This window comes from Convolutriloba macropyga, chromosome 13 (genome assembly GCF_964194025.1).
Source record: "Convolutriloba macropyga chromosome 13, txConMacr16.3, whole genome shotgun sequence".
In the NCBI taxonomy this organism is placed as follows: domain Eukaryota; kingdom Metazoa; phylum Xenacoelomorpha; order Acoela; family Convolutidae; genus Convolutriloba; species Convolutriloba macropyga.
This window is the reverse complement of record NC_134480.1, coordinates 31,885,087-31,907,608: the sequence shown is the minus strand read 5'-3', so window position 1 is coordinate 31,907,608 and position 22,522 is coordinate 31,885,087. Positions and strand designations below refer to the sequence as shown.

The 22,522-nt window shown below is 35.3% G+C and overlaps 2 protein-coding genes across 2 annotated transcripts in view; one reads left to right on the top strand and one right to left on the bottom strand.

The window, feature by feature from the left end:
* Positions 1-22,522, top strand: part of LOC142351909 (26S proteasome non-ATPase regulatory subunit 5-like) — a 225,450-nt gene that overhangs the window by 99,335 nt on the left and 103,593 nt on the right. The gene's annotated exons all lie outside the window — the stretch shown is intronic.
* LOC142351907 (coronin-6-like) overlaps positions 10,625-22,522 on the bottom strand; it is a 560,192-nt gene continuing 548,294 nt past the window's right edge. Inside the window, exons 8-10 of the mRNA XM_075404165.1 lie at positions 16,301-16,467; positions 15,890-15,969; positions 10,625-14,046 (exon numbers count right to left, since the gene is read on the bottom strand). Of these exons, the coding sequence (XP_075260280.1) occupies positions 13,796-14,046; positions 15,890-15,969; positions 16,301-16,467 (498 nt within the window). The 3' untranslated portion in view covers positions 10,625-13,795. The remainder of the gene's footprint in view (positions 14,047-15,889; positions 15,970-16,300; positions 16,468-22,522) is intronic.

Sequence of the window (22,522 nt, the reverse complement as noted above, 5' to 3'; positions counted from 1 at the left end):
CCCGTGGTTTGCTGCAAGCTACCATTCAGCATAAAATGCAATTTTTTATGAATCAGATTGCAATCAGATCGTTAAATTGGTATGGTCGTTTTTTGATTATCAGTCTCTTTATGATTACCCTTGGGTGCTTTTACGTCAATGGTTTCATTGAACAAAAGAGGTGGTTTGACCACTTTTTAGCGGTTTTAATCATAACATTCTTTTCACAATAACAATTCATTGATTACACTTTTTATGATCCCAGCCATTATGATAAAATTACATATGATAACAGTGGCGCCAGGAGTTTACTACCTCTCACTAAGTGCAGGCTAAATCATTCAGTCTTTATTAGAATAATTATAACTTGTAAGAAGCCGTGGTAAACAGTGTTATCTAAATTCTTTCGCTCTCATTTCTCGTTCAATGGATTACTGAGCTTAATCAGCTTGATTGCTTGTTTTCCTGTCTATAGTTTCTTTTGCTTCCGAAAGCTATCACATGCTCCAAGCTGATATGATGTTTCAAATTAGATTGCCTAGAAGAACAAGATCTTTTATTTGATTTCACTCTTTCTCCGTTTTTATTATGATCTTTGGTCCGAAAGAAACAGTTGTAGTTTGATTTAAATTTTTTAAATTAACTAATCAAAACACCCACAAAAAAAATTTAGCAGGTTTAATAAATTTATTGGTTAGTACTATTCAAACAAAAATTGCTACCTTCCAGTTTCCATATCGTACTAAAAAAACAGGAAAATTATGAAAAAATTGAAACTGAACAGTTGCTATTGTTTTTAGCAACTGTTATTTAGTGCTCTCAAACAATGTTTGTAGCAAACATTTCTTTTCATGTGTTCTTTTTTATATCACCACTTGGGCTTTTTACGTAGACTTTCATAACGGCCGATAAATGCAGGTGAACGAGGACGAGCAAAAAATCAAAAACAACCTTTTTGAAAATAGATCCTAACTACCAAGGCAGAAACGTTTCGTTGTTTCAACATTTTCTCACCGGGCTTTAAATTATGTATAGCAAAGTTTTTTAGCAGCCTGTTATTTGGTATCCAGATCGAATTGCTCAAGGTTTGAGAAAAGTTTGAATGGTTTCAAAAGAACAGAAAAATTCAGCTTTTGTGATGAAATGATAGATTTCCATCTTTATGACTACAAATGTCCGTTTTCTGACGGATGCCAAACGAGAAAATGCAAACCATTCACTGCAAACCTTTGAATAAAGAGCTGTACAGTGCGAACTCTTACAATTTTACAATTTCTTAGGAGGACTAGAAAATGCTGTTTTTGAGTTACCTTTTTACATGTGGGTAACCACTTTCGGTTCGTCAAGTTGGTAGAATCAGTCCGCAGAACTTTTAATCAAATGAAAATTCAAATCGTTGGGTTAATGATTGGGCTGTCCCTTTTCTCAGACCTCGGAGGGAAAAATGGCACTTTTTTTTCGTAGTTCGAGTTATTAGAAGAGCTCGAGAAAGTGTGCTGGACTTACGCTTTTTTTGAGACCAGGAATCATGTTCTCCGTGTTCGTATATTGTAGCAGCCCGTCTTCGTAATTTAGTTTGTGAATTGAAGTATCAAGATCAAGGCTGAATAGGCAGCTTATTAAGATAACAGTTCACAATTTTGTTTGGAACAGTTAAAAGCACATACTGCTGGTATTAAACAGCGAAGATGAGTAGATGAAATTAAAGAAAGTTCAGTGAAATCAGATCAGAGGTTCGACGCTTTTCCCTCCTAAAAGGAAAAAGTGCAACTCGTTTTCAGTTTTCTAATCGGTTTCGCTTGTGGAACGCGAAGAAGAATACTAGCAAGATCGAAGCGACTGTCGTTTCTTTTTCGAGCTCTCTGTGGGTGAATTTGACTCTTCGTACATCCTGTCTGTCTGTACGCACCGATTTTGGTGTTAAAGAAACCGACTCTGGCGGCGTTGTACAGCGAAGGAAGAACAACTGCGCGAGGGCCCCGAAGAAGCAGAATTATTTGTGGAGACCTCCCGAGAACTGAGAGGAACAGAAACACGTTGCCTCGCAACTTGGGCAGACTGTTGATGCATTGGAAACGTATCAAAGGCAAGTAGCGCGTCATTCCCATTTTCAAGTTGAAGAAATTGATCATTACGACCGAATATATGCGGCGTTAGAAACTTTTTTCTGCCAATCGTTTTCTGCCCTGAGACGGCTGAACCCTTCATCCGAAGCAGAAGGAGGCCGAGAGGCCGAAAAATGCGGCATGTGAGGTTACAAGAACAATTCTACAGGAGGAACAAGTGGCCTGTGTTGAGCGTTATTGTGTACTGACATCGAATGTTCTCATTGCTGTACACGGACACAAAACGATGTACAGCAAGCTCTGGTATATCATGCTAGCAAATATACAGCATGCTCTGCCAGCTGTATATATGTTAGCATCAGAGCAACCCTAGAAGGAGGCTGGAGGGAATGTCGAGGTTCAAGATTTCGCTGAGACGGAGAAGAAAACACTATCGACGAGTGATGAGGTTGAAGCCGAAAAATCGGCTAAATTGTCAACTCCAAAAAGAGCAGTAGAAGGGTCTGAGGCAGCCATTGCCGAAAAGTTATAGTTAGGAGCCAGGTCATACTGCAGTGGGGATATGCATAGAGATTCCCCGCTCTACTCCCAGGAACCATTCTCCAATTTTCTGATTCCATAGACTGTGAATTAACATAAGGAGCAACCGGTTATTGCATGACAGTGGCTGAGTTTTGCAATCTTACGACAGTTTTTTTCCAAGTTTCAGCGAAAGCTTTTGAAGTTAGTGTTGGAAGAACAACTGAAAATGCAGATCATTGTCATCCTGAATTATTAATGTTTAAACTACTCTCAAAAGCAGATATTAAAAATGAATCTGGTTTCGGTAAAAGTCAATACATAAGAGACAGTCAAGTTATGGGTAATGAAGTAGCTGCAGATAAAAATCACATGTACGTGAGTTAAAAGCTGACTGATCTATTTGGATGGATTGTTTAAAGATTTAGAGAAAATTTTCTTTGATCTTGGGTTCAAGCTGATTTTGAGAAAAAACAATAGCAATAGAGCACTCAACAGTTTTTTAAAAGATAGCATTGACTTTATTTTTTATGGATTGTTTAAAGATTTAGAGAACATTTTCTTTGATCTTGGGTTCAAACTGATTTTGAGAAAAAACAATAGCAATAGAGCACTCAACAGTTTTTTAAAAGATAGCATTGACTTTATTTTTTATGGATTGTTTAAAGATTTAGAGAAAATTTTCTTTGATCTTGGGTTCAAACTGATTTTGAGAAAAAATAATAGCAATAGAGCACTCAACAGTTTTTTAAAAGATAGCATTGACTTTATTTTTTATGGGCGTGAAAAACTTTACGAAAATGGGCCTAATGAAACAAATTTGATATTTGATTTTGGAATGAAAAAAAGGAATGGATTGACCTCAGTTTGGAAACAATAAAATTGATGAAGAAATCAATGATGCAATTGGGTTTAGTTTTATACATGTGACTGAATGTTACTGTATGATTGGGAGAGAATTCACTACAGAAGAAAGAATGACACGTAATTATGGACCAAACATTTATAATGATGCGTTTAGAAGGATATTGAATTTTAACAAAAACTATATCAGACTTCCACGTGATATGAAGTCGTATTTAAATCATAGATCATTGAGGGCTGAATATAGGTTATATATCTATCTATCCAAATGGTCACATTCAACTCAACTACAAGGTTGCTGCAGCTGTTAGTGAAGTTGTATGCCACTCATCCGTTTAAAATCGAAGGATTATTAGTGTTAACGCTGATGGTAGCAGGATGGCTGATATCGTCTCGTAGAGAATGCGACCGTAGATCTATTGTTAGCTAAGAAAACAAAAAAATACTGACGAAATTTTCAAATGATACCTAACATTCTGATCTTCTCCTAAATGATAATAATACATATATTTTCAATAATATAATAGTTAAAGTCAATAGCAATAATGCCACAAGTGGGATTATAAACACACTTTCGATAAAAATTAAGATATTTATCAAAAATAAAATCTACTTTATCAAGTACTTAATTAAAAAGAAACTAAATCATTGTTTTATGTTTTTTATTTCTGAATAATTAAAAACGAAATAAACACATGTTTCATGTCTAATATTTCTGTATTGAAAATGGTCTTTGCTCTTTGCATCGCAAGTTTAGGATTTTTTAGCATACCTTTTTCCATTTACGTTGCAATTTAGCACATTCTATTATTTTTTACATCATTTGTTTCTGCATTACAAGCAGAAATACCATATACCCATCACATTCATTTTTGATGTATCGCAGGACTAAGACTTGCTTGTATTAAACGTGGATTTAAAAAAAAGTGTGATTGCACTGTTTTTTTTATTAAAACTGTTTTTTGAAACAATATTAGGGATTTGAACTCGTACATCGCCCTCTCCCCATCAATTCATTGGAAAAGATAGTTAACAATTTTGAATTTGTTTATATTGAAATCATGTTATTGCGTTGAGTGTTGAAACTAGACGAACCTAACTGCCACTTGGTAATCATTTTGGCAAAAAAAACATGGAAGTGGAATTTAACCGACAGAGTTTAATTCTATTTGTCGAATCTTGGATATTGATAAATTTTTGTTAACTCTCTAAATCGTCCAGAAACAGTTTGGATCTGCTTTGCTTCGAATGCGAAATTGTATCTGCTCCTTCCTACTCATGTATATTTTATTTATCCTAACTTATCAATAGCAGCTTAGGTTGTGCATTATTTCCTTCTATAGTTTAACTACTGCTAGACATCATTTAATTGTACAGAAATTTTTTACTTGAGTTATTTAAGAATAAAAACTGTTGCTTATGCAATACAGTTGTTAAATGTCATTAGCTCTCTTCTATGCTATAAGGCTAATCAGGAAAACTCCAAAAAAGAGAGAATATTTTGAACTTTTGATGCAGTAGTGTTTGTGTTGGTGCTATCTAATCCCCAATTTGTTGATAAATTCCCAATCGATTATCGACCAATTCTCAATTCAATTTAGCCACAAACAAACATTTTTCAACCCCGCTAAATTTGAGCTCCGATCACTTTTGGGGGTGCGACCCCCTCCAGCTTAGTGGGTGCGACCTATACATAATGATTTAGTATTCAAAGGCACGTGTTCTACAACTCAGGGCGCATAACGTACTGGGGGGGGGGGGGGGGCAGGGTGGTTGTTACGTAATACATCTGGATAGTACTTAGGCAAGTTTTTCCGATCTTTTAAAATTGCGAGGTCTTCAAACGGGGTCTCAATTCAAAATTTGTAAAGAAAAATGAAACTTTATATGGCCTAGATGCGACCAAAAAATTTCAGGTGAGTTGACCCCGAAAAGCCGAACGGTAGAGTCAGTACATTTTAAAATATAATTTTGAGTTTTCCGGTACATGAAGAGCACGAAACTGATTATTTGCATTCGATTAAAACCTAAAGACTGCTACTCAATTGATTCAAAACAATAAACATCTTTCCAAAGAGCAGGTCTGATTTTATACATAACATAACTTATAAACATAACTTTTTAACTTATAAAAAGGGAACTCAAACTTAAATCAAACTTAAATGCAGGTACAAACACTGAAATACAAATACTGCAGGTACAAATACTGCAGGTAGCAAATTTCCTTCATAATCTTAAGCTTACCAGAGAAAGCTCACACATTTTTTAAATATTCTTTATAATGCGGTTGTTAACTCATGCGTCAACAACACTAACTTTAACTAGTGAGTTTCAACTTAAAACTAAACAAGTTTTTTATAGGTGCGAAACTTTATGCGAGCGTAGCTATATTGGGGTGTTCTTGGTTTTTACGACTCGAAGAGGTGTATTGGTTTTCTTAAATTTTTTTACCGGAAGTACTATTCTTTCAGACGGCGTTTTGACCTAAAATCGAAAGAGTAAAATTGCCGAGTGAAATTATTTTTTTCTGAGCGAGAGAAGTTTTTTGATTATGCGCTTCGATCAGTGAATGACTTTTCGACCATTTTTAGCCGTTTTTTCGTCCAAAATGCCAAATTTTTCTCATGATTGAGTTTTTCGCAGAAATAATTTTTGATAGAAGCTGTATTAATATGTGAACCTCTGAAATTGATACCAGAGTGTTTTTGAGAGTCTGTTAATGCGTTTTAAAATTTAAATGGGCACATAATTCCCAGTTTTTTAGTATATTTTTGGCTTTTTAAAATTGTTCTTGATTTTTGGATCTTAAAACGAATTTTTAAAAATCAGTGCATATGGCAATTTACTACTGATTTTTCACGTTTTGAATGCATCTTTATAACGTGGAGTATTTTTGTTTCAGAGATTTGTTGCCCGATTTTGGCAGTTTTTTGTCCAATTTTAATCAGTTTTTTGAATTTAATTACCAGAAAAAGACTTTTTGTGCACTGTCAGAGATTCCATTTTTTTTTTACTGATAATCGAATAATTTTATGGATTTTAGTATTTTAAATTCTACAAGATTTTTTTTCATAAGAGTATTTTTGAAAAAATTTTTTGCTAGTTAAATTGCAAAAAATTTTTATTGCTTTCAATCTTTGAATAATGCTTTGACGTCTTAATCTATACAGGAGGATAGCTATTTAATTTTTTTGCTGAATAAGGAAATGTAATTGTTTTTCTACTTCAATTTTTTTGCAATTTGTTTTCTATTTCTCAAAAATTAAGTACAAGTCTTTTTGCTTTATGTGTTTTTGTTTCTGTCCTTATTTTCCACATTCTGGCATTTATCGCTCTATCATTTTACTAAGACCTATAGTTTTTATCAGCTCTGCTTTGATCAGTTGTTAGAAAAGTATTGAATTTAGCCTTTTTCTAACTTTTTTTTCGTTTGCAATTGATTTCAATTGACACAGTGGGGCACTGAAAATTTGGTTGAAAGGCCGTTTAAACATTTTAACTGATAGTTAATTTCCACGAATAGCGTTGGGGTTTTAGTCTTGATTTCAAATGTTATTGCCTGTATGTCCTGTTTTTTTGTCGTTTTGGTGATCAATTTGACAATTTTTCGACTAACTTGCTGACTTTCAAGTCTGTTTGCAATTTCTGGCCCATTCTATCGTTTTTTTGAATTTATTGGTAATTGAACTGAGGCCTCTTGACTGTAGGTTCTTTTTACTACAAAATAGTCTCCTTCTATGCAATTTGGCAAAAAAGTGAGAAATTTTCTAGACAAACTTATGCTATTCTTTCGGTTCACACTGTTGTGGATTAGAGATTCTATACCCGCTTTCGAAAACTTCTTAGATGTTCTGGTTTGACTTTCTGCGCCTTTATCATTTATTAAAATACGCACTACTCATTTGAAGTTATTTACGAATTTTGAAATAATCTTGAAACATCTTATTCGGAGAGTTTTAAAATAACATGAAACAACTTTGATGCAGATCCGGCAAATTCTGGTGCATCGTGAAAATCTTTTGAACGTTAATTTTCCAAGTGTTGATAGTGACAGCCTTTAACTCTTACTTCATGGTGACAATCTGATTTCAATCCAAAAACAATAAGCTTTTATTTAGAATTTTTCAGCAGAGCAGATGTCAACTAACAATTCTCAAATCCATAGCTGGCAGATTGCCAGAAAATGACCGCAAGAGCTTTGTAGATCCGCATTCTCAAAAAAAACAGTAAAAAAGACACCAAAAAAATTCGTCTTTTCATTGAAGGCCGATATGTAACATTTTGATTAATAATCTGTATAAGTTTTTGCTGCATCTATTAGCTGCTCTCAAATAACCTTCATTTAGAGTGACACACACCCATTTGGCCTTATCTCTTTGAATTAAAGTAAATAAAAGTGAGGTAAGTCAAGTGTGACCAAAAATTTAATCACCCGAATGAACAAAAAAAACTCGCTCCACTAAGAGCGAAAAATGACGTCACCCACGCACTTCAGTTGAAACTGCATGAACAAAAAGCAGATTTGAAGTGATTGTGACGTCATATGGTTGTAACAAAAATCGTGACGACGAAATAAAAAACATAGCAAGTCAAATCCTGACGTACAAATCAAAGAATTTTCATTGATTAAACAGAAAACTAGACCAAGAACGGACTATAAATGGATTGGAAAAACTATTTAGAAAAAAATCCGATCCAAAAAATTGAAAAAAGATGTAAAAATCTAAGTGAAATTGCCTTATGTGAACAAAAAACCACTGGCGAGAAAGCGAATTTTTGTTCAAACACAGTTTTCTCACTATACTTTAAATTTAGAGCAAAAAATTCACGCCGCAAAACTACTCGCTTTTTCACTCCACTTCCTGTTTCGGCGTGACCAAAATCACTACTCAAATTTGACTTCAAAAATCATGAAAATGTGTGCACAGATCTTAAAAAAACATAGCCGGAAGAATTCCGGAAACCATTCGAAGTGGAAATCCACTTAAATGACATCCAACTACTCATCAGACAAAACGTGCCTCCACTAATTTAGGATTATCTTAAAACAAAACCGTAATACAAAAAAGTAAAAATCAAATCTATGAGAATATGATAAAAAATCTGATCAAATTTTGTCATAACTTCAGATCCCGATTTAAGTATCTCTGCCAAAATTACTTCGTCAACACATCCAGTAACTACTAAAACCACTCTTAAGAAATTTTAGAAATACTTTAAGCCAAAACATGAAAAGAAAGCTCTTACAAACAGCTTTGACTAAAAAACTGGAAGTTTTGGAAATTTTTTAATATTACAAAAGCACCTAAACACAAAGAAAAATTATTTCCAGCCAATAGGGTATCCAATCGCTCGCACAACAATAGGCAAGCAATAATAGGCCAACGAAACTTGTCTACAGTCCAGAAAAAAACGAAAAACTGCAAATAATTAAAAAAAATAGTTCCAATTTTTGCCATTTTTCGTCATATTTTTAAACAAAAAAAGCTTTATATCAACAAAACTTCAGCCACTTGTAAACTAAAAATTGTTCAAGTAACAGGGCTCTTTTCAGTGCCCATTTTAGGCAGTAAAACAAAACAAAAGTAAAAAAAATTGCAAAAATTAGTCCGAAAATCATCAAAATACATGAAACTACCGAATTAGCATAAAATTCAAATAAATTTTCAGAAACTTTCAAACCTCTGCCAAAACCAGCCTAAAGTTAAAAGAAAATCATAACTAAACCTCTTAACCAAAAAATTAAAAAAAACTGCTTTAAAATGCCGCACGTGAAAAAATTTCACTCGCTTACAGAATTTTTTTTCACACCTCAATTTCTCGCTCTCTAGAAAACAGCGATATGAACAGAAAACCACTCTTTTTTCGCTCCACTCTTCATTTTGTTCAGCAACAAAATCGCTCCAAATTTTTTCACGTGTTTCATTTCCCGCTTCAAAAATCACTCCAATAAAATTGATTTAAAAAAAGGACTTCTCCAATACTCCTCTTCGAGTCGTAAAAAAGACAGCGCCCCAATACAATTCAATTTCTTTGAATTGTAAAAAAAACCAAGAGAAGGCCAATAATAGCCCCAGCTATCGCTGTGCGGCTATTAATAAATCAGGTAGCAATCGATTTCAACAATGATCATTATTTGTTAGCTGAAAATTTATACTTTCTCATTTTTATTAAGCATAGTTTCAAACACAACTCTCTTAAGCATGAAAAAGAAGATTCCAACAATCAAGCCGTGCTCCAGCTCGCACTGCTGTGGAACTGTTAAGTTTCTCTACATAATTCCTTCTTTTTAGATTCTGGTTTCTTCGAGCTGGTTATAAAAATGCTAACTTCACCAGACATATTTGATGCAAAGTTGTCCGGTGATTTCCATAGTTTTAAAAACATTTTCAATGAAGAAATGAGTAGAGATACCAAAATTAAAACGCACTAAAATTCTATACATAATTTTGCTGCTTTTAATCCTTCCTGTTGATAATCATCTGCTGATTATTTGATATCTATCTCACTTCAAGGCTCAATGTGTAGTCAGATGTACCGACAAATAAAGGGATTTGTCTTGAAGTATTTAGACTGGTGATTTCGTAATTTAATTCAGGGATATTAGAAGTATTATTTGCCTTCCTGTTAAGCAACAAGGAGGTTAGTTTTTTATTCCAATTCTCAAGCCAAAAAATCAGAATTTTTTCAGTAACTTTATTTAGAGCGAGTTTAGAAATTTCCAAAATTAAGCGAGATTTGAAGAATGGGTTATTCTGATGATAATTCGTTCTTCAGTTACAAATGCACGGGTTGGAACAATTTCTAAGCTTTGCGCAGCATGCAGTGATCCTCCTGGTCTAGTTTGACTTTAAATAACTTCTGCTGCATTTATTCGCCAAAATCCCTTTAGTCGTAATGGTGTTAGACCTCTCATAGACCTTCTTAAGAATCGGCTCTCTATAACTCATACAAATCAAGTACGTCCTGAATGTGTTAACCAATTTCAGTTCACTGCTACATAAACATGGTAGTTTTGCCGTTAAGAGTACATGGCAAGCTTACAGCATACAAATACTGTTATCTTTTGACATTGTTTGGCTGCAATTTAGCTGTCAATCTGCTGAAATATAGATGAGTGATATAAGAATTCCAAGAATTTCCAACATTTTTGGTGCCTAGTTAAGAGCTTCCGCTTACGCGCGAAAAAGAATAGGTGGAGAATTAAATATTGAATTAGGTTTTTAAGTTGTGTGTCTGCAAATAAAGTTGCATAAAATTATTAAATAGAAACGATCGATCATCAATCACTAGGAGGGGAGATTTAAGGAACATTACAGGTAGTATAGTAATAGTAGTATAACTAATAGTAGTGTAGGGTAACAGCAGAAGAGTCAAATCACAAAATCACAACAAATTACAAAAATATGTTGCACTGTTCTATACATACTATACTCATCACACAACGACTCGCTCATAAAAAACTATTTTATCACCACAAACAGCACATCACAATTTACATGGACATTACCAATTTAGATGGTGCTAATTGCGCTAAAACCCGAGATTGAATTTCTCCCAGATCTTAAAACTACTATTAGCCTCTTTTTTTTAAAAAAAAAACCGTCAGTCAATTGATGAATGGCAGTTTCTAAGATATTGCACTTTTCGGTAAAATTCCTACTATTAAAGTTCAAAAAAATCTCTTTCATTAACCAAAAAAAATTAAGCGACGGACAAAATTATTTGTTACGTGAGGCAATTGACGTAATATGTTTGCAAACTGAATTTTTTAACAGCTTATACTCAACCTGGTTAGTGCAATTCAAGATCATTTTCAAACGGCGACAAAAAAACTGTTCTAATTCTCATTCAAAAACTTGGGCGATGGTTCAAGGATCAAATACAGTATATCCTCTAGCGGCGGCCAAAGAGTATATTTGCGCAACTCTGCATAAGTAAAAGATTTAAATTAACACATTAAGGGAGGGTATATAAAAATTGGGGCAGAGGTTCGGGAGAGGAAGGCGATTGCAAATGTCCTATTAACGTCACAGATGATTAAATGCTGAGTTGAGTGCGCGTCGTGAGCGAGTTTGACGGGTGGGGTGGGAGGGGAGGGAATGGGGGGGGGGGCTAAAGATCTAAAATTAGAAACACTACAAAGCAGTAAAATAATAACTTCATTAACTTTCACTCACACTACTTCTAAAAGTTAACTAATTATTACTGAGGTTCCTAATTACTAACCACTTAAAATGGGTGGATAAATGGTACAGTACATTTCGAAATTTGTAACAGCCCCTCAATATTACACATGTACTGACTTACTGTAAAAGGGAAGGTGGCATTAGCACATTAAAAAGCAGGAAAAATGATTTAGCACTATAAATAGGGGATGGGGAGGGAAGAAAAAACAGTAAAACAAACAATCTGCTTAAATTGACGCTGTGGGAAAGAAAAGCAAAAGCACACTCAATATTGTCACCGATTCGACATCTATTGCTAAAAAATAGCCGAGCAAAAGACAGTTTAAATATTTACGAATAACTGCTCAAGTCATGATAACTTTCGCACAATACTTGGAATTTTCAGTTTTTTCAGTATCCAAGAATCAGAGCCAAAAGAACTAATTAGCTATGTTGCTTGATTCTTTGTCATAGTAGACACAATAGCCATAATTCTCTGGGAAAATGGAAAAATTATTGATTTATTTTAAAGGATAAAAATGGTTCCCAGCTTGGTTTTCATATTATAAAAGACAAATTAGTTGTCCGATATTTTAAATCCAGGTTAAAGTGAGGCAGATACAATCTGTGAAAATCTTTTTCGATCAGAGCGAGAGATTAATTTTTGTATTGATTTGCTCGACCAACAGGATTGCCACGTTAATCATTAAATTGTATTTACAAAAAATATAAAATATATGACAAAATAAATCCTTTTCAATTGATTGTGTGTGTTGGACAGTTTCTTTGTTATCATGTAAGTAAAACTATTTCTACTCAATTCACAGCACAACTTGATCGAAATTAAATGCCAACATGACTACACTTCAAAGAATTGTTCTAAGAGCTAACTGTTGGAATTTTTCCACATCTATTTCGTCAAATCAGAATCAGTTGAATACTATCAATTTGCTAAACAAAAGATCTCTTATGCAAATTCTTGATCCATTGAACAATCCAAAATGAAATCTGTTTATAACCTGGATCCTGTTTAAAAACATTTATAACTTTTTACCTTTTTTTACAAAGGGTTTTTACAACCCTGTTTGGACTATTTTTTTCATGATAAGGCATAATTAGTCATTCCCACAAGCAGCATATTTTTGATTTATGCCAAGAATAAAACATAAACAATGGATAGTTATATTTTACCGGCTGACAAGAAAACATCATTATACATGTTTAATTACCACCAACTTGTTTCGAAACTTGAGTTATTAATAGTAATTAATAGCAAATATTGCACTACCGCGACATATGATCAAATTTATGGTTCGCATTACACAAAATAACTTGTTTGTTATGGATCAAGAATTTTCGATACTACTAAAGATCTAAGCTAACATCATTGCCCGATTTTGGTTACTCAAGAACATTCTAGAAGCTTGTTATTGACATGACAGTGATTAATTTGAGGCCTCCATTTATATATATTTAAAGAAATTCACCCAAAATAAACATGCAAAATTTAAGCATCATTTCATGCTCTAGCAAATAGTTAATACAAAATCAGTACAAAGAATAAGGAAAAAGGCGCTTTGTTATCATTTCCTGTTAGTACGTTAAATTGATTTGATATAGAACATTAAGCAACTACGAGAACATTATGGATGAGAAATCTTAACTAAATTTCTGATAGCTCCGTGGGTTTTTAATTTAAGACCTGCAGCAGCCTGCTTTGACTCAAAGGGTTTAACTGCATGAGATGGGTCGGTTGAATTTTGAGGCTGTTAATTTCAAATTCATCCAAACTGATTCAATTCATTTCATTTATGTAGGATTCGGGTCCCCTTTACAGAGCACTGGCGCAAAGTTCTTCATTTCACAGCTTTCATTTTCAGCCTAAATTTTGGTTCAAACTCGGAAAATGAAAAGGTGTGTTTGTGATGAAGTGAATGACCTTAACCAAACTAAGCATATATTTCCATGACGACCACAAAAACAAAATTTAGTTCCCGACGCCTCGGAAAGAGGGAATCCCAATTTATAATTCTAAGCATCAAACACTATTAAAGCATCAAAAACTAATCGATCAAACAGTAGTTTAGAAGCACAACTTAATCAACGGGACTACTTTATAATGTTTCTCAGCAATAAGGGCCAAATAGACTGTACCTGAAAATAAAATGTGCATCACTTAGAACTTTTCTCTTTACTTGTTCAGTTGAAAATATCAATTCCGTTCTTGACAGCGGACACTTCTGATGACTCCTGTTGTTGTCCAGTCTGTTGTTGATTGTTGTTGTTCTGATTTGCAGTGGCCACTAGCAGCTGTTCTTCCAGTTGTTTGATTCTGGATTCGTGTGCTTTTACTACCAGAGTCAACTTTCTCATCTCGTCAACGAGCTGGGCGATGTGTTTGCTCTGAGCTGCAGATGCTTGTCCTCCACTGGCGTCGCCCTGGCTGTTGTCTGAAACATGCCAAATTCCTGGACGGTACAAAATTACGAGTTGACAATTTTCGATCGATATCTTGGGATTTTTACAATTTTCCAACTACAATCGTTACATCTTAAAAAGGCAAACACAACCACAATAATTGCTTCAAACTTTGAACAAAGATTATTTAATATACAGATTCATAACTTAAAACTAAAATTTCGGGAAACAGGAAAGACCTGCCAACCCAAAAATTCAATCGTGAATTAGTTGCTGTTGATTTCATCTGTAAATGAAGCTCTCAGATCAAACAAAATTTTGATCCAAATGGCTCTTAAATCAAACAGCTGGCGGGTTACCACTTACTTCACGTATCTTCTACTTCTACAAAACTTGACGAAATCCGAAACTTTTGACAACTGTAGGCATAAAATATTCATAGAGGAAAGGATGATTGTCTTTAAGGTCTGTAAGTTCTTGCTCATTTTCTAGATTCAAAATTTGCTGTCTTTTCAATGAATGTGAGACGATTACGCAAACCGACTAAAATTATCTGATAAAATTTTCTTAAAATAACCAAATTCCGTCGACCCAATTATCTTTACATATGTAAAAGTAATATTTAACATAACCGACTAACGTCGGGCGAATTGCTCTCAAACGACCGGCGAGCAGTTGACTTCGTCAGTAGCTAGCCGCGGTTTAGCGAGGCTAACTAGCTGAATTGAAGGGGAGTGAGGTGACCGCAGTGGGTGGGGGGCTGCACGGGAGGGGGTGTGTTTGTGTGTGTGTGTGTGTGGGGGGGGGGGGACGGGAGGGGGTGGCAGCAACGGTGGGAGGGGGCCTTTGAAGGCCCCCTCCCACCGTTGGGAAGGATCTAAGAGCACTTAATGCCTGCTGGGCGCTACCTGTTTATCCCGTTTTGGAGTACGAAAAGTCAAATGGGTCAGACGAAAAATTGGTACTCAATTCTACTTCAATTGTACTCATTTTTTCGAATTGTTTTTCGGAACTTATTCGTTTGTAACCCCCCCCCAGCTTAGTGGGCGCATATTATTTGCACCCCCCCCCCCCCCCCCTCCAGACGCACGTGTCACATTTTTACATAATGATTTACTATGTAATAGCACGTGCTCTGTAACGGGGGCGCATAACGTACTGGGGGCACAAACGGAAAAGATCCTGTTTTCCTCATTTTCAACAGCCAGAAGTAGGTTTGCAAACTTTCTAAGCCCTTCTAAAATTGGTGCAAAATTTAATTGCAGAACTTACAAAAAAAAACATAACCGACTAAACGTCGGAAGAATAGCTCTCGAACGACTAGAGGGATTTCTAATCAATTGCAGCCTGCTTCAGTGGGGGGGGGGGCTAAATGGGACTAAGAAGTTCAATAGTGAGCTTCAAATAACCACATTAGAGGTTAACATATACCACTATTGAGATTTAAATTTTAAAATGACACCAGTTTCGGCGCACTTTTCATTTGACTTTTAGTATTAAATTGCCGCCAATTGAGTTCAGCTGCTTGAAATTGTGATTGAGAGAGAATTTTAGATCACGCGAAACGCAAAAAGTCAAGGGCGTAAAAGTCACTCGAAAAGTCAAAATTGTCAAGCGAAAATTTTGCATAAAAAGGACACACGTTTACAATAATTGCTATGAACTTTGTTCAAGAGCAATTAATTATCAAATACTATCAAAAAGATAGATTAAGACATAGCTCGACTTCCTCGTTCCACTTTTGCCCATCTTGCAACTGAAGTTCCATTGCAATTCAAATTCCTTTAACCGCTACAATCTTCAAGTTATTATTTTTACAAGGTAGAACGCCCAAATAGCTCCGGAAGCTCTCAGTAGTTTAAATTTTTATCTTACCATTGACATCTGAATTGTGGTGTCCATTTGTTGTGGTGGGTGACGTCACAAATCCAGCAGCTTCCTTCTCCCTTTCGTACCTATAATCACAAATGAAAATTCCCTTTTCAATATTTTTATTTCTGGAAGCTCAATCTAACACATTTTTGCTCTCTCTCTCTATGACGCCCCGAGATTTATTCGCTTCAAATAACTGTTTTCAACAGCTTATAAAATACTCACATCTTTGAATATAACATCGACCAGGAAGATACATAGCGAAATAATTTTATATTATAACCTATTTGTATATGAGCAATTATACACGCATATTTGTTCTATGATGCCCAATATTTTCTAGCTCAGGGCGCATAACGTGCAGGGGTCAAATAATTGAGATGCCCAAACAGACAAGAAAACGGTGTATATAACCTGCTGGACTTCTGGGTTCCCGTCTGTCCATACTTCTCATCTGCGAGTTGCTGAGCTCTGGCTTGAGCTCTGGCGGCTATGGCTGCAGCCCTATTGGCCCCAGGAGGACCAGATGTCTCTGGTCCTTTCTTCTTTTCTGTACTCTCTTGCAAAGACTGAATTGGCACCTGGAAAAATGCCACCTCGTTATTTTGCTCATCGATGCAAATTTAAGCATAGCCAATGAATAACGAAAAACCGCCAGTCAGAGGAAATTTTTTCCTAGTAAATTTGCATAGAATATCAAAAGGGCTGGAAAAACTGCTACAGACTTTGTTTGAGCAAATAAGGATCGCACATGACTGTTAACTCTAGCTTTTCGATGTAAATCTGTGAAACTATTTTCAGCAATGTTTACTTTGTTTATTTCATTCGTTTCAGCTCGCAAGGAGGTTGAACTGTATACAAAATGTTCGTCTTCAAAAGTGAGTGAAAACACGCACGTACACTCTTGCACCGACAATGGTTTGCAATGCCTAGTAATGGAAAGTGATTCTCCATTACCATTTGAACATACCAACATAGCGAGCATAAAAACCCAATACATATGCAAACATTTTAACGGGCGAAACCAAAACCGTACCGGCTATTAAGTCATAGTACAGAAATTCAACTAAAAAATTACTAAACAAATTAAAAATGGAGAAATATTCGAAATATACGAAGAACTCCTATTAAATTAACCATCCGTCATTTAACCCGGTTTCATTCACCTTACGATCAATTTACTTCGATTCCATTTCATTATACATTTGGTATGATTAACATTCATATTTAGAGATACTGAGGGTTCGGGATACCAGTTGTTGAATTAATATTGATAGATATCATTTTCTTTAACGAAGCCGTGGTGCGAGTGGCGGTGACGTAGACATTTATGTGGCGAACAGGTTTAAAGCTAGAAGCTTTAAACTGCACTTTAAAGCTGATGTTCTGAGCGTTAACATTGCGTTTTATATAAACCGCCATCCGATTCCAATAGTTGTTTCTTATTGAGAATAGAAAATGTCTTAGAACAAAAATCCTCAAACTGCGAGAGATTTGAATATCGATCTGTAAAAAAAGTTATCGATTGTTTTGGGTTATATGAAGAGCTTTCGTTGGTTGGCTTCCATTGACTACGTGAAAATTGTGTAAGCAGAGAAACATCACACTCAGAAAATTGTATAGATCATATATAGAACAACGTCCCGAGCAAGCATTCTGTAAATCACAGCTTTGCATCAGCGGATGACAATATATGTGAATGTGCATTAATGCTTCCGAAAATGCAAAACAAAACTGAACGTTAGATGTTCATTAAAAACCTTATTGTTCATAAAAAATTAGATGTCAGTTTTAATTTCTCGATGGCAAGCAAGTTAAGTAAATAAGATTTGCGCATAGTCTTGATCTTAAAACTTCAATGAAACCTTAAGTAATAAACATTAAGTAAAAAAGAAAGATCGCGAGAGATAAGTGCATCGCTATAGCGCTTAAAGCTTATTGCATGATTCTGTAATTAACAAATTTATTGGCTCCAAAGCAAAAGCAAATTTTCCTGAAAATTTTGACTGCAATAACGCAAAAAATGAATCCTCAATTCCAGGTAGAGGTGCCGATTTAAATGCGAAAAGAAAATTGACAAAAATTTTGTCAGGAGACATGAACAGTCGTTTATCTTCACCCAAATTGAGCGACAGAAATGCTAAGATGGCTGTTCAAAAAATTCGAGAACACTGTTCATCAATTAGTTAAGAGCTTTTACAACGATCCTCAATAACTGTGTCAATTTTGGCATTTATCCAGCGTGGCTAAAAATAGCAAAACAACCATATAAAGATGGTGACGGTAAACCAATGGCTCTACTGGATTTGCAGCAAACTTTTGACGGTGTTGATTACGATATAATACTTGAAAGACAGGAAAACTACGGAAATAGTGGATCCAGCTAAAAATTGGTAAAGCGTTTTGTAGAGAACCGATACTAGTATATGAAAGTAGAAATGATAATATCCAGCGGCTTATCAAATATTGATTACATCCATGCTTAGTTCTTGGACGTTTTCTTTGATATACATTTGTGCTCTGACCTGTTTTGTCATCAATTCATCGGCGACTGTTTCTGTTACTGACACCAACATTTTCATCAAACTATATACAATGAGTTCCAGAAAGATCTTTTTCAGAAACAGTTGACCAATGGATGAGATACCAAATGATTTGAATTTAAGCAAAAAAACCGTCGATGAGATCAAAGTGACATTTACAAAACTTTCCAAACTTTGTCCAGCAAAAAGCAAAAGCAATAGACCCAAATAAAAACTTGAATTGGATTCCTCTATTAGTTGTCTTTCCAATCATATTGATCACATACACAAAAGGAAGTTTCTGCAGTATAGCGTACAAGCTACGGGATGTGATGAATATTAAACTGAGAAATTATACAAAACCAATTTCAACCCATCTGGAAATACCGTATCCTGATTTATGGTTGCGTGAAGAAAAGCAAACTCTCTGGTATCCATCGAATTCAAAAGCCGTTTTTAATAGTTTTCCAAAAACCATTGCGAGAAAATAACATTCTTCAATAGATAAGATTACATAACTAGATAAGATGAGTAATGCTGAGTTATTTATGTGAACTGTTATTCAAGAGCAAAACTAGAGTACCAGTGAGGAGTTATCAAACGAGGGCCAAAGTTTACAGATTGATTTCTTTGCTGCTGCAGAAAATTTCGAATGGATTTAGTACAATTCAACAGTTGTGCTCTCATGCACGCCCAAGTATCACTCCCTAAAACCCCAGCAAAGTTCGATAAATTCGTTTTTGCATGAAATTGGGGACAAATTAGCAATTTGAAACCTGCCACTGTTTAATGTTGTGCTCTAATTATGCGTAATAAGGAGATCTGCCAATCCTCCTGAATCTTTTTAATCAACATTGCGGTCGTGGACAGGTTCCCTCTTGTGTGGGATGCCTTTCAAAGCTCAAGGTGTGGAGCTAACCACTTAACCACTATTGTAGGGCCTTTAACGAGTATTCGAAGGTCATTTTTTAACATTAGAGAACTTTACTTAGACTACTCATCATCAGTGGCACTGGCAGGTAGTTGCCACAATCTTTTTCTAATTCGATTGTCTTTTATTGTGGGTGCCCTTGAAAAAATCTGTTGCTGGCTTTCTGGTCGGTCCACTGTTGAACGCGTGAGTTTGTACATTTCGTAATTTCATTATCTTTTCTCTTCAAGGATGGCAAGACGATTGCAATTATGGTAGCATTAAAAACACCAGTTTCTGTAATTCTGGATATTAATACTGAAACTCGTTATACCAACCCTATGTCGGCTTTGAGAAAAAGGTTAGGGTAAAAATGAAGGAGTTTAAATCAATCCGGTGAGTAGTAGAACCGTTTTAGAGATCTCAGCCTATGAAGGATTCCATTTCTTCCGTGATATTAAAAATTATTCTTCCTGATGACCCTTGATGGTCATTCTTTCGAAAACACGAGAATAGGTTTCAGGCTAAACGAGCTTCAATTAACGCAAAAATACGCAACAAACTGTTTTTATAAGAAAACAAGGAGGCTCGGTAATGCGCGGACGCACTTTATGTTCCGACCGTTCCCATTCCCAATCTTCGCTCAAATTTTGGTCAACTAGAAGAAAAAGGGCGAAAATTCAGAACTTATCTTTTACGAAACAAAAGTTTACAATTCTATATGTATGTGCCCTTGACAACACAAAACAAACCAAAACTTCTGTTTTGTATCCTGAGCGGAACATCTGCTTAATTTATTAAGGATATATGAATCTCGACACATTGTGAAGGAAAATAAAATTACAATCCATCAAAATATTTTCCGAGTTTCTGTATTCTAAAATCAACTTGTGTTTATTTTATACGCCGGATAAAAAACGCCAGTCAAAACGACGGATAAAATTAACAGCGATAAAATAACTTTCACTGTAATTTGTCTTCAAAATGATTAATAAAAAGCAGCCAGCTGAAAAATTATTGCTCAACATGGTTCCAAAATAGAGCAAAACAGCAACAAACATTAAAATCATAACATAGCCGGCAAATTGTTGGAACAAAGCCGCCGCTGACTTCGTAACAAACATTGTGATAGAAACAAAAAATACAAGCTGACAAGTTTCTTTTCCAAGTGCCAAAAAAAGTTCTAATTTGAAGTGCAGTTTAAGTTCGATTGCATAACTCTACTTGATTCAGATTCTAAACTGAAGGCAATTATGATGCCAGCTAGTAATCACTCTAATGAACTTTAATAACCTAATTCACTTTAACTAAATGAGCAGCCTTTATCGGTTTATCCCGTTCATCTTGCTTTCGCTCTTCTGACCTTGAGGGTACTCACTACATTGTGTACATCAATGAGTAGAAAAACTTTGAGAGGCTAACGTTGGCCAATAATAAGTGCAACAAAAATCACCTTAGCCCAACTTAAAAAAAACCTGCTATAAATGGCTACTAAAGCGATAGCAATAGCTTAACATTAAATATGCTAAATGCCTACCCTTGCCAACTCCCAAAAGTAAACTGACAACGAGCGAGCGACAGGTCTGATGGGCTTACTTTGGTAGTCACTAGTTTAAAGAGTAGTGCAGCTATCTCCACTAAATTGGGGCAAAAGAATAAGTGGGGTAACCAATCTACCAAAAATTGCCTTTAACAACGTAAGTTTAAGCCTACATAGCAGAGTTCGTGGTGGGCTGGTTGAACTTGGGTGTCTAAAACTCCAAATTTCCTTCATACCATAATTTTTTCCCCTCGGCATCTTCGTTGAATCACATACTTAGATACTGGTAAGGCTCTGGGAGAACAAATCAACTTCCCAGTTTATCCCTTTCTCAAGACGAAAAGTTGGTGGTCCAAATTTTCACTTTTTGCAAAGACTTTCAGGACTAATAAAATTGCTACATACATAGTTTGAGAGCAATTAGTTACTCCTGATACAAGCAGGAAAAACGTGTCAAATAAAAAACCACGCGTTAAAACTGAGAAATCCGCACAAGAACAAACACTTTTTGCTCGAGCTATTAAAAATCTGCAAGACCAAAATTACTGCGCTCTATTCTCCGCAATTCATCAATGTCCAAACTTTACATTCTTTGAATACAGAAGTCTCGAATCCGAAAAACCTAGCCAGGCACTGCTGGAATAGCTGCGAAATAGACTTCCGTGCCATATAATACAGATAAACAGATCAAGAAATTTAAGTTGAAAAAATTACCGACGCCGCCCAAAAAATTATGTAAAACATTTAGCGCTCAATTAATAAGGGTTGTTGGATTTTTATTAGAAGCATTTTCTGCACAGGAGTTCCTTTGACCTTAAACTATTTCGAATTAAACTTAAGTTCTAAAGCGCAGCACTCATTTTATTGAGTGAGGTAAGCTATGTATGATCCAATGGTAAACGTACCGTATTGCCCGAAAATAGCCACCATTGATGCTCTTAAACCCTATTAGGGCGGAAAGAACAGAAAAATGGAAAACGATTGATATACAAAACATTTTTAAAGTGCTAATTATCCTGATTTCATATTGTTGACATAGTCATGCTTCTTAATGACATAAAGGGACTAGAATCATAGTCAATAAGCCTTCAAATAAGAATAAAGTTCAAGTCTAAAAATGGCCTTTATGCGTTTATCCGTTTTCCAATTTTGATATAAGTTATTGATACTGATTCTGTTCATTTCGGATTGCTTCGCTGAGCAACTGCTGTTTAAAAGCACTTTGAGCAGAATGAGCGAAGAATGAAACTAGTCAAGAGAAGCCAACAAGATTTCATGCAAAACGTCGAAAAAGCGGCAAAATGAGGTAAAGCGAAACAAATTTTTATTCGGCGACCTAAATAATAAAAAAAACATAGCAGGACAAGTCCTGAGAGCGTTCAAAGAGTTTTCATTGACTAAACAAAAAACTCGACCTAGTATGAACTATGAACATAACCGACTAAACGTCGGAGGAATTGCTTTTGAACGACTAGTGGGAGCTCTAATCAATTGCAGCCTGCTTCAGTCGGGGGGGGAGCCTAAATGGGACTAAGAAATTCTATGGTGGGCTTCAAATAACCACATTAGAGGTTAACATATACCACTATTAAGATTTAAAGTAAAAAATGACACCAGTTTCGGCGCACTTTTTATTTCACTTTTAGTATTAAATTGCCGCCAAT